Below are 14,194 nucleotides of genomic sequence, written 5' to 3'. Positions count from 1 at the left end.
CCACCAAATAGAGTCCTAAGTAACTGAAATAAACCCATTTCTCATAATTGCTTGGATAAATGAACAAAGGTGTTTGGTTTTTCATTCTTGAGAAAAGTACATTCCATGAATCTACTCAATCTTTCACTGAAAGGAGCTACTTACACGGTGGATGAAAAGACTTGCTTCTCAGGAGGCAGCTGGTTGCCATTTAAAAAGAAGATCATTTGCTTTTCATTCAAGTCTAACAGAAACCCTACTGTGTCTCCTAGAAGATAAATCAAACACTGTTAGGCTTGTGCTACCCAGACCCTGAAAGGGCCTCAATGGCCCTGTACTAAGCCACATATTCAATACACTTATCTTTGTTTCCTGTGCGGCTTTTCTGACCCTCACAGAGCAGTATGTCCATGCATCGTTAAAGAAAAAAGCTTCCATTAAACCATGACAAGCATCAATTGTATAAGATGCATCCTAATTTCAAGATGCTAAAATGTGAAAAAAGAAAATGTACATGCTGGGTAAGATAAAATTATGTGCTGATTTGCCTCTCAGGCAAGAGTTAAAACTCTCTAGATAACAACTACAAAAATGTTTGTGTTTGGAAGGCATACATTTGCTCTGATATTTTAAATCGAGATCTGATTTTTTTGTTCTAGTTTATAGTAAAATATCAAAAAGCATTAAAAGTTATTTTGTTTGTTTTTGGATTTCCTGAGACAGGATCTTTGTATGTAGCCTTTGCTAGCCTCAAACTGGTTATGGAGCCCAAAATGGTCTCAAACGTGGAACCTTCCTGCTTCAGCCTCCTAAAGGTTAGGATTATAGGACATCCCACCATACCAAGCCAATCAGGTTTAGTTGTTCTGGATTTTTTTTTTTTTTTGTGGCAGTGTCTTTAGCTCAGGCTGGCTTTGAACTTGGTATGTAGCTGAGGATAACCTTGAACTTTTGATCCTTCTGCTTCTACCTCATAAGTCCTGGGACTACCAAGTACACCACTATATCCGGATTACTCAGTGCTAGAGACTGAACCCAGGGTCTCCATATGTGGTAGACAAGCACTCTATCACCTTCGCTACATCTCCAGCCCTAGTAGTGTTATTTTTCATAACCTAGAAACCTGTTCAGGAATTGAAGCATAACAATGGAAAATACATACATACCAATTTAAGTGCTTAAAAAAAAAACAAAACAAAAACAAAACTCTAGGGCTGGAGAAATGGCTCAGCAGTTAAGAGCACTGGCTGTGCCAGGCGGTAGTGGCACATGTCTTTAATTCCAGTATTTAGAAGGGAATCTCTGTGAGTTCGAGGCCAGCCTGGTCTACAGAGTGAGTTCCAGGACAGGCTCCAAAGCTACACAGAGAAACCTTGTCTCGAAACTCCCCTCCCGCCCTCCCGAGAGGACCTAAGTTTGAATCCCAGCACTCACATGGTAGTTCATGACCATCTGTAGCTCTATTTCCCCTCTGATCTCTGTAGGCACCAGGCATACATATGGTATAAAAACATACACGAATGCAAAACACCCACACATTTATATATGTTTATTTACACACACACACACACACACACACACACACACACACACACACACACAGTGTGTGTGTGTGTCCGTGTGTGTCCTAGTTGGTTTATAATCTGTCAACCTGACAATACAAACTAGGAATTATCTGGGAAGAGGAACCTCACTAGAGAAAGCAGCACACATCAGACTGGCCTGTAGGCAAGACTATAGGGCATTTTCTTTGATGTAGGAGGGCTCAGCCTTTGTAAGTGGTGCCATTCCTGGGCAGGGGGTATGGGGTGTATAAGAAAGCTACTGAGCAAGCCAGGAAGCAGCATTCCATGACTTCTGCTTTAGTCCTTCAGGAAGCAGAAGATGAAATAAACCCTTTCCTCCCCAAGTTGATTTTGGCCATGGTATTCTATCACAGCAATAGAAACCCTAATTAAAATGTGTATGTGTGTGTGTGTGTGTGTGTGTGTGTGTGTGTGTGTGTGTGTGTGTGTGTGTGTGTTTGGAGAAAGAGAGAGGAATTAAAATTGCTTTGCAATTTTCTAGTTTTCAATTTTTAAAATAATAAATGCATTCAGAAATATTTCCTTAAGTTCTGATTTATTTTTAAGAAGCCAGGCATGGTGGCCCAGGCAGGACTAAACAGTGAGCTCTACCTTGAAAAAACAAACAAACAAACAAACAAACAAACACACACACACACACAAAAAAACCAAAACAAAAAAACCTGGGTACCCTTTTAGTTTTTCCAGACTCATTCATTTCCTTTCCATAATATCAATTTAGTTCTATGTGAGTGGTCAAACCCCTGCTTTCTTAACATGCTTGACATGTCTGTTTATAATGTTGATGTAGTGGGTAGCCATTGGCCTGGAAGTTCCAAGCCCCACTGAGGCTTCGGTGATGGTCACGCCCACAAGGCAGGGCTGAGGGAGGAAGCTGAAGACCCAGGATTGAGAGGAGAGGTCTCTCTTGGTTCTGAGACCCTGGACGCTGGAGGAAGACAGAGCAGAGTTCTTCAGAGAACACTGCAGGACTGCACCATACCTTTGCCAGACCCTGCAACCTACCCCTTCATTTGTAAGCTACCCCACAAAATAAACCTCCCTTTTAACTACGTGGAGTGGCCTTAATAATTTCACCAATATGTTGACTGGTGTAGGAAAACGAGAGAAGGATGCATGGAGAAAAAGCTAGGCTACTTCCCTTATGTAGCTCCAGTCCTGAGAAGAAAGAGGTTCCATTTCTTACTTATGTATAGGACATAATTCCATATGACCCTACTTACAGCATGGCCTGTGTCTACCAAATTCCTATTCTTTAGCCACTTTATTTCTGAAAATATCCTCGTTTTAGTGTCACAACAATTCCAGTATCCTTAACATATCCATGGCCCCTTTATTTCAAACACAAACACAAAGAGGAAACTAGACTTCACAGCAACTGTGTGTGTGTTACTGGGCATCAAACAGGCTCTCATGACTAGTAGGCAATTGCTCCACATTGAGTTACAAACAGCCCTTTCTTAACTGTAAGAGCAGGTGGGAAGAGAAATCTGCACCTGCAACCTAGCACTAGTACAGAGTGACTTCTACAGCTGTGTGCACTAGAGTAGGAGGGTTGGGGGGTGTATTTATTTATTTATTTATTTATTTATTTATTTATTTATTTATTTATTTATTTATTGTGTATACAGAAGAGGGCTCCAGATCTCATTACAGATGGTTGTGAGCCACCATGTGGGTGCTGGGAATTGAACTCAGGATCTCTGGAAGAGCAGTCTGTGCTCTTAACCTCTGAGCTATCTCTCCTACCCCAGGGTTGTGTTTTTGTTTTTGGGTTTTTTTTTTCTTTTCAGTAAGAATTACATTATTTTTTTCTAATTTGTACTATTTTTCAGAAGATTTTTTAATGTTATTTTGTGTGTATGTATGTGCATTTGTGTGAATATAAGCCACATGAATATAGGTGCCAGTATTAGCCAGAAAAGGGAGTCAGATCCTTCAGATCTGGAGTTCCTGGCAGTTCTAAGTCTCCTGTGGGCACTAGGAACTGAATTTAGCTTCTCAGGAGCAGCAGCAAGTGTTCCTAACCACTAAACCACTATTTATTTATTTACATTGTGACAGCTCATTATGTGGCTCTGGCTGGCCTGGAACTAGGTATATAGGCCAGGCTGCACTTGAACTCACAGTGATCCACTTGCCTCTGCCTTTTGGAGTGCTGAGATTAAATACATGTGCCACCGTGCCACTTTTTTTTTTTTTTTTTTTTTTAAAGATTTAGTCTTATTGTTTTAAATTATGCTGTGGTAGTTTGAATGAAAATGGTCCCTATAGACTCAGGGCATGATATTATTGTAGGTGCGGCCTTACTGGAATAGGTATGGTCTTGTCAGAGAAGTACGTCACTGGGGGGTGGGGGGTGGGGGCTTTGAGGTTTCAGAAGCTCAAGCCAGACCCACCATCACTCCCTCTTCCCGCTGCCTGTCCATCCAGATGAACAACTCCTAGCTCCTTCTCTAGTACCATGTCTGCCTGCATGCCATGCTTCCCACCATGACAATAATATACTAAACCTCTGAATCTGAAAGCAGGCTCTTTAGTAGAGTCAAAGTCGCCACAGTCATAGTGTCTCTTCACAGTAATAGCACACAAGTGCAGGTGCCCAAGGATGCCAGAAGGTATTAGATTCCTCTGGAGTTAGAGTCAGAGGCATTTGGGAGCCACCCAATGTATGTGCTGGAGACTGACCTCAGATCCTCTAAAAAAGCAGCACATGAGCCATCTTTCCAGACCCTAAGAATGTATTTTCTGAAATGTTTTTGCTTCAGAAGGGTTGCCACAATAGGTAAGTTTATCAGGGAATAGCATTCACAATCCTGGCAGAGATACTGATACTAAGTCTCCTATGAAGATATTTTAAAGCCTGTCATAGTAAATGCCTGCTAAGAACTAGCTGTCCTAACCCGGTGACAAATTCAAGTGAAGAATGAATACCTTCCTTCCAGCACGGGTGCACATGAGGCTTACTTCTGGCATTGTACCAAATCAGCTGCCGGCAGCCATCATAGGCACAGGAGTACTCATCGTCCCCAATGCCGTATCCTTCCTGGGGAGAGACAAGGCCCAGAAGATTAACAAGACTCTACCTACTCTAACCTGGGGAGACCTAGCATGTGGCATCCTAAGCTGTTTTGGATGAAGGGAAAGTCTATGGTACTTGGAAGACACCACCAACTTGACCCAGAAGCCTAGTTCCAGGTCAACAGATACTGGCATCGCCAATAGCGGCCTGCGCATGCGTCCTGTGCTGCAGGCACTCTCACGCTTGCTAGTCCATCTGGTTCTCACGAGCGCCACAAGGGAGACAGACTCTTGAAGGGTAGGCGGCTTCCTTGTAGACTGGGTCTAAGAAAAGCAGGTTTCAGTTTGCACCAAACTTCTAAGAACTTTAGCCTCGCCAATTCTTTGTGGCCAAGCAAAGAACTTTCTTGAATGTGGTGGATTCAAAATGCCCACATCCTCAGATTTTAAGAATGGATACTGCCAGGCGGTGGTGGCGCACGCCTGTAACCCCAGCACTCGGGAGGCAGAGCCAGGCGGATCTCTGTGAGTTCGAGGCCAGCCTGCTCTACCGAGTGAGTTCCAGGAAAGGCACAAAGCTACACAGAGAAACCTATCTCGACCCCCCCCACCCCCAAATAAAAAAGAATGGATACTTAGCTCAATATTATTTCGGTAACAGTCCAATTTGAAAATTTTATAGGTTCTCAACAATTTCTTTTATTACTTGCTACCTTTCAATTATTGCCCAGAATTAGTTACTAACATACAAGGGTGAATGGAAGCTAGGCACACCTATAAATTCTAGCACTTAGGAGGCTGAGGTAGGACCTGGAGGGTTCATGAGACTCTGTCTCAACAAATGAAAGGGCAAGTGAGATCTTTTATTATTATTATTATTATTATTATTATTATTATTATTATTATTATTCTTTTACCTTGTATTGATTTTTTTGTGGATTTCCCATCATGCATCCGATCTCACTTATCTCCCCATCCCCTGGCATGACCCTTTGCCCATGCAACTGCCCCCCTAAAATAAAGCAAAACTTAAAAGAAAAACCAAATACCAAACCAAACAAAACCAAAAAAGGAAAAGAATTTCATTGTGGAAGCTGTAATATTGCTCTGTGAGTCAGTTTACCCTTTTGTCCATTCATCTTTGTTTGTTCACTGTTATTAGTCATTGGTCTGGTTTGAAGCCTCTGGCTTCTGCTACACTATCTGCTAACCCTTCCTGAAGTGGAACAAATCAGTAAGTTAAAATCTACACACTTAGAAAAAGAGAGGCCCGGGAACTCAGACTTCAGCTTCAAAAACTCAACCGAAACACAACAAAAACACTAAATTTGAGTGTTGGGAAATAGACAAAGGCAAACAATTTTTTTCTACTTTTACTTTTTAAAAAAAAAAATTTTATAATTAATTTAATTTTACATATCAGCTATGGATTCCTCTGTCCTCCCCCCCTCCAAATCAATGTGTTCTTTTTTGTTTGTTTGTTTGAGACAGGGTTTCTCTGTGTAGCTTTGTGCCTTTCCTGGAACTCACTCTGTGGCCCAGGCTGGCTTCAAACTCACAGAGATCTGCCTGCTTCTGCCTCCCAAGTGCTAAAGGCATGCGCCACCACTGCCTGGCTACTTTCTTTTTTAAACTCTGTGTGTGTGTGTGTGTGTGTGTGTGTGTGTGTGTGTGTGTGTGTGTGAGAGAGTGTGTGAGAGAGAGAGAGAGAGAGAGAGAGAGAGAGAGAGAGAGAGAAGGAGGAGGAGGAGGAGGAGGAGGAGGAGGAGGAGGAGAGGGGAGGGGAGGGCAGGGGAGGGCAGGAGAGGAGAGGAGAGGAGAGGAGAGGAGAGGAGAGTGTTGGTTCTCATTTTACATCAAGTGGGTTCCAGGATTGAGCTCAAGTCTCCAGGCTTGGCAGCAAGTGCCTTTCAGTGCTGAGCCGTCTTGCTCGCCCCGTCCATCTTTACTTTCTGATGACCTAAGTGGTCTCTGACAGGACATTGGAAAGACATTCCTAGATGACTGCTAGGAGGTCAAGCCATCCCCTTGCAATACCCTCTGGGTGAAGCTACGGGACAAGGGGAAACTCTGATTCCATTTTAATCGCAGATCAAATTCTGTAGAGCTAAGTAGTAGATGCCCAATGAGCTTACATCTTAGAGTAAATTCTTTAGCTTAAAAACATTTAGGGTTAATGTTGGTTTCCATTGGCAATGTCAGATTCCCTAGGAGAATAGAGTAGCTAGCTTGATGTTCTGGTATTCTTAAATTTCTTATTTCTTAGTCATGTATATTATAGCAATAGAAGCAATTTAAAAATGTTTATTATAGCTTATCACCAATGGACTAGTATGAATCCTTTCCTCATACAACAGAAAGTCATTTTTTCCCCTGATAAAACCTTCCTATTGCTCAGCATATTGAGAAGATTGTGTCCTGACTCCTGCTCTGCAAGTGGACTAAGAGTCACTAGGGTCTGGTAGCCCCTCCTACAGACCCCCCCATTACCCCACTAGGGCTTATTTGTGGTAACAGTGTTGTGCACTCTAGACAGAGTAGTCTCTCCAAACACTAGCTGTTTTATTTCCTTTTTCTTAAAAAAAAAAGAGTCAAAATAATCAGGGCTAGAGAGGTGGTTCAGAGGTTAAAAGTGTTTTCTCTTACAGAGGATCTGAGTTTGTTTTCCAGCAACCATGTTGGGTGACTCACAACTGACTTTAACTCCAGCTGCAGGAAATCTGATGTCTTCCTCTGGCTTCCAAATCTATCAGCATGAATGTGCACTCCTGCGTGTACGCACGCACGCACACACACACACACACACACACACACACACACACACACACACACAGCGAGTAAATCTAAAAAACCAAAAGCCTATCGCAATTTGGAGGGCAAGAAACTATTTTTAGTCTTAATTTGAGGTGTCAAATATCTATAGCTCTACAGCGGAAATAGTTTTAGCCACAAGCTTCACTGACCATTAAAAAAAGTACAAGCCTCATTGTTAGTGTGACTGCTAGAAAATTCCAGTAGAAAAACAGAGAGAAAAGGTACCTCCATTTTAGAATCCCTGTTTTCTTTATTTCTGGAAGACTTTATCACTTTCAAATGAGGAGACTAGATAATCCTTTCAGATTCTCCTCATTTTTAGAAATAAAGTAAAAATCTGTTGTAAAATAGGAATGAATTCAGTCCTATCCTTTATTTCTTTTTCTTAGTACCAATTTTTCTCATCTTTGAAATGGAAATTGTGAAAAGAAAAAAAAAAAGACACCTAAGAAAAGGTTGTAGAAATCAGATGTCAGACTTAAAGAAGGTGGTTTTTGAGGCTGCATGCCAGCTCAAGATTATTATTGTTATTATTATTGTTCATTTTTTCAAGACACAGTTTCTCTGTGTAGCTCTGACTGTCCTCGAACTCACTCTGTAGACTAAGCTGGTCTCAAACTCAGATCCACCTGCCTCTGCCAGTGTTGGGATTAAAGGCATATGCTACTACATATAGCTCAAGATGCTGCTGCTGCTGCTGCTGCTGCTGCTGATTTTGTTGTTGTTGTTTTCAAAGCTGAGGACCGAACCTGGGGCCTTGTGCTTGCTAGGCAAGCGCTCTACCACTGAGCTAAATCCCCAACCCCGACATTTTTTTAATATTAGAAAACAAATCACTTTTTTAGGACTCTATTTGGAACAGGCAACTAGTCTCCATAGAAATGATAAATCAGTGTCAGAAACTAGACAATGGAATTGTTTTCCAGACCTAGTAACTTCTAACTGCACAGCAGCTCAAAATAATCTCAGGCTTCCACCTACTACAGGTTCCGAAACAAAAACAGTAGCAGAGTGGAGTTCACACAGTTCAGGAGTCCAGCCTGCCCTGCCTTGCCCACCGGCCCTCTTCTTACAACTATTCTTTCTCTAGTCCAGGAGTTTTATAAAATATTCTTGGACAAAGCTGAATTGGTTTCAAATAGCTTATTTTTTCCCAGACTTAATTCACTTTATTTTTCTGGTATAAGAACCTTAAGTGGTAGCCACAGCTGAAGCCTGGGTCCTCTGAATGGGGAGACTCTGGTATGTGTTTTCACAAGATGGTCAGTGAATTCCTGATAAGGAGACTTGATGAACAGCGTCTTTCCAGAGATCAGAAGTTGGTTAGCTGTGAGATGGCATCAAAGGTGGCAAAGTTGCCCAGGGTGGCAGTGCAGCCCCTGGCTGATGTATAGCTGTTATCAAGACCTGCTGTCAGTGGCAGCTTCTTGGGCACAGGAGCAGAGATGATGCAGTGCCTCTGCCTCTATGAGGCACACCAGCACAGAGCCACAGTGGCTTATCACCTTGTGTGGGATGGTGCGGGGCTTGCCAATCTTGTGCCCCAGTAGCATCTCCACACAAGAATGATGGAAAGCATGGCTAAGATGATGGTCCCTCAGATGGCAATGGCTACCTGCTTGGGGCACTTAACATCAAGACCAACATGGCCACTGTACTACCCAATAGTGACAAAAGCCTTGAACTTGGTCTTCTGGCCAGCAGTTTCTTGCTTCTGCCCTGGAAGATCTTTAGAACCTCATCCTTTATGGATGTACCCAGGAAAAGTCAATAATCTTGGATTCCTTAAAGGGCAGGAAGAACAGGCAGATCTCCTCCAGGGACTAGATCTTTATGTCCTTGACCAGGGAGCCCAGCCTGGTAATGGGGATTTACTCCTTGTCTTTGGCTTTATCGCCACAAACCCTGCAGCCTGGACCATGACTCAGTCCTATCACGGAAGCTGGCTAGGCCTCCCAAGGACTGAGGGCCTTCCTGCCGTACTGGCATCACCAGCCATTTGATGTTTTCTCCAAGAAGAAAGCTCAAATATCGTACAATCTGACTAACAGGGAAAGCCAGCTGGGTTAGGTGTTAAAGGGTATTGTCTAGACAAGGTGTAGTGGTGCACGCCTCTATCCCTGCACTTGGGAGGCTGAAGTTGGAGGAGCACCATGAGTTTGAGGTTTAGGCCATATATAATGATCTAGGTTAGCAAGACCAAAAGGAAAAGTATCCATCTGTAGGAAGGACCCATGACACTTCCACACCAGTGGTATCCCAGACCTGCTTACTATAGCCGATTTAGACTTCCCTTTATTTCAGCACTTTCTATAACAAAAGATAAACACACATTGAAAATAAATGTGCTTATTAATTACAAGGTAAAGTCAAATGAGAAAAGTCAGTCAATATTTAATGCTATAGAAAGAGAATTTATACAAGGTTCCCTTTTTTCTTTGGGACAGGACTACTTCTCTCTCTCCCTTCTTTTTCCTTCCCGAAACAGGGTTTCTCTGTGTAACAGCCCTGGCTGTCCTAGAACTCACTCTATAGAACAGGCCTCTAGCTCACAGAGATCCATCCTCCTGTCTCTACCTTCTGAGTGCTGGGATTAAAGGTGTGTATCACCACCTCCCAGCAAAGGTTCCTTTTTTTAAAGATGCATTTCTATTCTTTTTAAATTTATATGTATGTTAGTGTGTGTGTGTGCCACATGTGTGTGGGTAGCCACAGAGGCCAGAAGGGATTGTTGGAGCTCCTGGAGCTGGAGTTACAAGTGGTTGTTAACAGCCTCATGTGGGTACTAGGAACCAAACTCAGGTCCTCTGAGATGAGCAGGCAAGTCATCTCTTCACTCCCCTACAAGGTTCCCAAAACTTTAATCTCAAGGTAAAATCATCCATTGCCAACCAGGCTGTGGTGGCACACACCTTTACTCCTAGAATTCAAGAGGCAGAGGCAGGTGGATCTCTGAGTTCGAGGCCAGCAAGTTCCAGGACAGCCAGGGCTACAGAGAGAAACCCTGTCTCAAAAACAAAAACAAAAAACCCCCAAAAAACCATCCCTTGTCACAGTTTGATGCCTGGGTCCATAGGAAAGCCATAAGAACACACCTCTAGGTAGGGAATTGAGGTGCACCTGAGGCTGACCCGCATTTCCATTTGTGTCATATTCCTATGGCAGTACAGCAAGCCTGGTAGAAAACCTGGACCACCTAGCTATTGACTTACTTATCTGAAAGCTGAACCCATCTGACATCTCTACCCACTCACCAGAAGAGCAAGCTGCTGCTGCTTCGTTTGCACGCCCCAGTACTCACGTGGTTGAGAAACTTGCTGTCTCGAGTAGCCCAGCCAATCTGCATGACACCAGAAGTGACCACTGTTACTTCGTAGTACCACACCCCAGTGTCCACACAAAAAGTGCAGCGTACACTCTCAAAGGAGGAGGCATCACAGCGAGCCTGGCAGAACCAAGGAGTACAAATCAATTCATCAGTGCCTGACGGCCACCTAGTAACTGGCCTAGGGAAGGTGGGATGGAGTTTTCCTTATTAAAGCCCCTAGTGTGATTCCACTGTTCATCTTCAGTGATTTAAAAAAGCATAAAACTGAGTGAAGCAGCTGGGCAGTGGTGGCGTACGCCTCTAATCCTAGCACTCAGGAGGCAAAGCCAGGTGGATCTCTGTGAGTTTGAGGCCAGCCTGGTCTCCAAAGCGAATTCCAGAACAGGTTCCAAAGCTATACAGGGAAACCCTGTCTCGAAAAACCAACCAACCAACCAACCAACCAAACAAACAAAAAACCAAAAAAACCAAAAACCAAAAAAAAAACCAAAACTGAGTGAAGCAACCCTATTATGACTTCAGTTTGACTTCTAGGATTTCAAAGATGGTTGCAGCTGCAAGTAGTCAAAGCTACTGGCTTTGTTTCTCAGTACTTAGAGAGTCTGCTTTGAGATCAGAATCTTTACAAATGCAAACATTGCCTTCATCAGACAAAGATAGGGAAGGGTAAAGACAGGGTATCTACCTATAATTCACAGCAAAAACAAATGAGAGAAGGGATTTGGCAACCACTGTCAGATTGTACTCAACCCTGAAATCAGCCTCTTACATCAACCTGCACTCTACAATGGGCAATATCCAGCACGAGGAAGGGAAGCACCAGGTCTAGTGCAATGGCTATGTAGGCATGTGCAAAAGGAGAGGTTTCACTGGGAAACACTTGTCTTCATACTTTCAGTTGAACAAAATGGCAAAGATTAAAAGCAGATATAGAGGTAAGAGAGATGGCTCAGCAGTTAAGATCATTGGCTACAAAGGATGTGAGTTTGAGTCCCAGCAGCCACATGGTAGCTCACAGATTTCTGTAACTCCAGATCCAGGGGATCCGATGACTTCTGGCCTCCAATGGCACCAGGCAAGGAAATGGTATGTAGACATACATGCAGGCAAAATATCCATATACATAAGATAACATATTTTAAATGTTTAAAACCATCTATTTAGCTGGGGTTGTACCTTAGCAGTGGAGCACTTACTAGTAACTGTGAGTTCTACAAACAACTCAGACATGTTTGAACCAGTCAACAAGCACTGTAATGCTACAACAGATGCGGTAACATGTGGGATGTAACAGATGGATAACACCCCAAAGCATTCTCTATCCCTACCACTTTTACCACTAACCACTCTTCAGATAGAAGAAAAGCATCTACTTATTCTGTTAGACATAGCTTTTGTTCTGAATCAGAGTGTGAAAAATGGGAAGAAAATAATTTTAGCCCTCAGAAGGTCTGTGAAAGTTTTACCTCCAAGCCGTGAGGTGAGATCTTCAAGTACTCGCTGACATCATTGCTGTTCAGCATGGCCCTAATGTTATTCAAGTCCACTTTCTCGTAGGTTAGTTGTCTACCTTCTTTTAAAACTGCAAAAGAAAAGGTGGTCATGTTTCCAGGGCAGGCTCCGATGGTTTGGAAAAAAGGGGAAATGGTCATCTCCAGTTGCCATACAAGAATGGAGAACTGGTAGGCCTAGCATCTTATCTGTTACATGGTCTAAGCAAAGGCCAGAAGAGGAGGCACTGTGGGCGTGGTATTTCTACTCTCTGTGTCTACTGGAGTGCATGAAACAAAATCCAAATAGCAGGTCTCACTGTGTACCTCTGACTGCCCCAGAAGTTGTCATGTAGACCAGGCCATCCTTGAACTGACAGAGATCTACCTGTCTCTATTTCCCGAGTACAGGGTTAAAAGTGTGTGCTACCATGCACAGGTTAGTCTGTTGTTTTGTTTTGGAGGCAGGGCCTAATGTTGCTCAGGTTGGGTTTAAACTCATTATGTAGCTGAGAATGACCTTGAACTCGTTTCTCCTGCCTTTGCCTCTCAAATGCTAAGATTATAGCTATCTGTCTTCATTCCCAGCTAGCTTCCAAATTGCATTTACTCAGAATTACTCTTTAACTAGCACTACATAGGCTGTTAGAGAAAGAACTGGAGGTTACGTGTTTAACTGTGCATTCGCACAGTGCTAGTAATAGAGACAGGGAATGGTACAGGAGCTTGGATTGTATTCTAGTAGCCTTTGGAGGAGAAAAAGTTAAAAATAACTCCACCGTGTAATTAAGAATTAGTTTGGGTTTGTAGAGACCATCCAAGGTCAGGAGAAGAGTACAAAGAAGGTAACAGGGCTGGGGCTATAACTCAGTGGCAGAATGCTTTCCTAGCATGAACAAGGTTCTAGAACATGTTCCTAGCGCTGAAAACTAAATGAAAAAAATAGGCATTCTGCCTTTGTTTTCTGGCCTCCCTGAGGAAACTATTCTTCCCACCTTCCTGCCATGGAAACTGAGAGCAGAAACTATGAACCCAAATCAGTAATTCTTCCCAGGAGGTTGTTTATGTCAGACGTTGTCACATGACAATAGAAACACCACACATGCACACACAAAAAGAAAAGACAAAGAAAGTGCAGGTGTGAACAGGCCCAGAGTGGAGCTAGCTGGATCTAGTTGGAGGGCAGTGAGGAAAGTGTGTGTTGGCAAGTTCTTAGACAGAGCTCTATAATTAAGAGTCTGACTCAGCATGTGTCAGTAAAGGTCTGTGAACTGGAGAATGCTGGCACTAGAAACATTCCATTGAACTCTCCTCTGAAAGGTGCCTAAGACACTTTTCTTTTAGAGTATATCCACCCTGCAGTAGGAAGCTTATTAAGAACTCCCACTCATCACAGTAAAAGGAAGGCTACTGATCCTATTGAAGACCGGGATTTAGAAATGTAAACAAATTTTGGCTGCTGAGACTGCTCAGCAGGTACAGGCATTTGCCTGATGACATGGAACCCACATGGCGGAAAAAGAGAACCAACTCCTGAAATTTGTCCTCTAGCCTCTACATATGTGCACACCCATCCCCCCAACTCAACATAAATAGAATAAAAATATTAATATAGAGAAGCAGAAACACAGTTTAATAAAGGACAACTCCCACTTACAGAGATTGTCTAAGCTCCACTGGGCACAGAAGCCAACTTGACGTTTCAGATAATCAGGATCATCAGCCCACAACTCCAAGGTGACCAGTCGATCACTAATACTGGATTCAGAGATAGTCAATTTATTCTCACCTGTTGGAAGGATGAAATCTTTCAATAACAATGGAAGAGGAGGAGGATGTGTTGGACAGATTAGTGGTGGTAAGGAATGAGGAGACACAAGAGAGAATTTGGAGACTAGAATAGATTTCTATGCTTCCTTCTAGGGATGACACAGTCAAAGAGTTGTGGCTACTTTCTACAATTTCATCACTATTTT

At 42.9% G+C, this 14,194-nt stretch overlaps 1 protein-coding gene across 1 annotated transcript in view; it reads right to left on the bottom strand.

The window, feature by feature from the left end:
* The window catches only part of Rspry1 (ring finger and SPRY domain containing 1), a 51,415-nt gene that overhangs the window by 9,185 nt on the left and 28,036 nt on the right, over positions 1 to 14,194 (bottom strand). Inside the window, exons 8-12 of the mRNA XM_036188161.1 lie at positions 13,876 to 14,007; positions 12,195 to 12,310; positions 10,702 to 10,845; positions 4,500 to 4,611; positions 145 to 247 (exon numbers count right to left, since the gene is read on the bottom strand). Of these exons, the coding sequence (XP_036044054.1) occupies positions 145 to 247; positions 4,500 to 4,611; positions 10,702 to 10,845; positions 12,195 to 12,310; positions 13,876 to 14,007 (607 nt within the window). The remainder of the gene's footprint in view (positions 1 to 144; positions 248 to 4,499; positions 4,612 to 10,701; positions 10,846 to 12,194; positions 12,311 to 13,875; positions 14,008 to 14,194) is intronic.

Source organism: Onychomys torridus, chromosome 5 (genome assembly GCF_903995425.1).
Source record: "Onychomys torridus chromosome 5, mOncTor1.1, whole genome shotgun sequence".
Lineage (NCBI taxonomy): Eukaryota > Metazoa > Chordata > Mammalia > Rodentia > Cricetidae > Onychomys > Onychomys torridus.
This window is presented reverse-complemented; position numbering and strand designations above follow the sequence as displayed.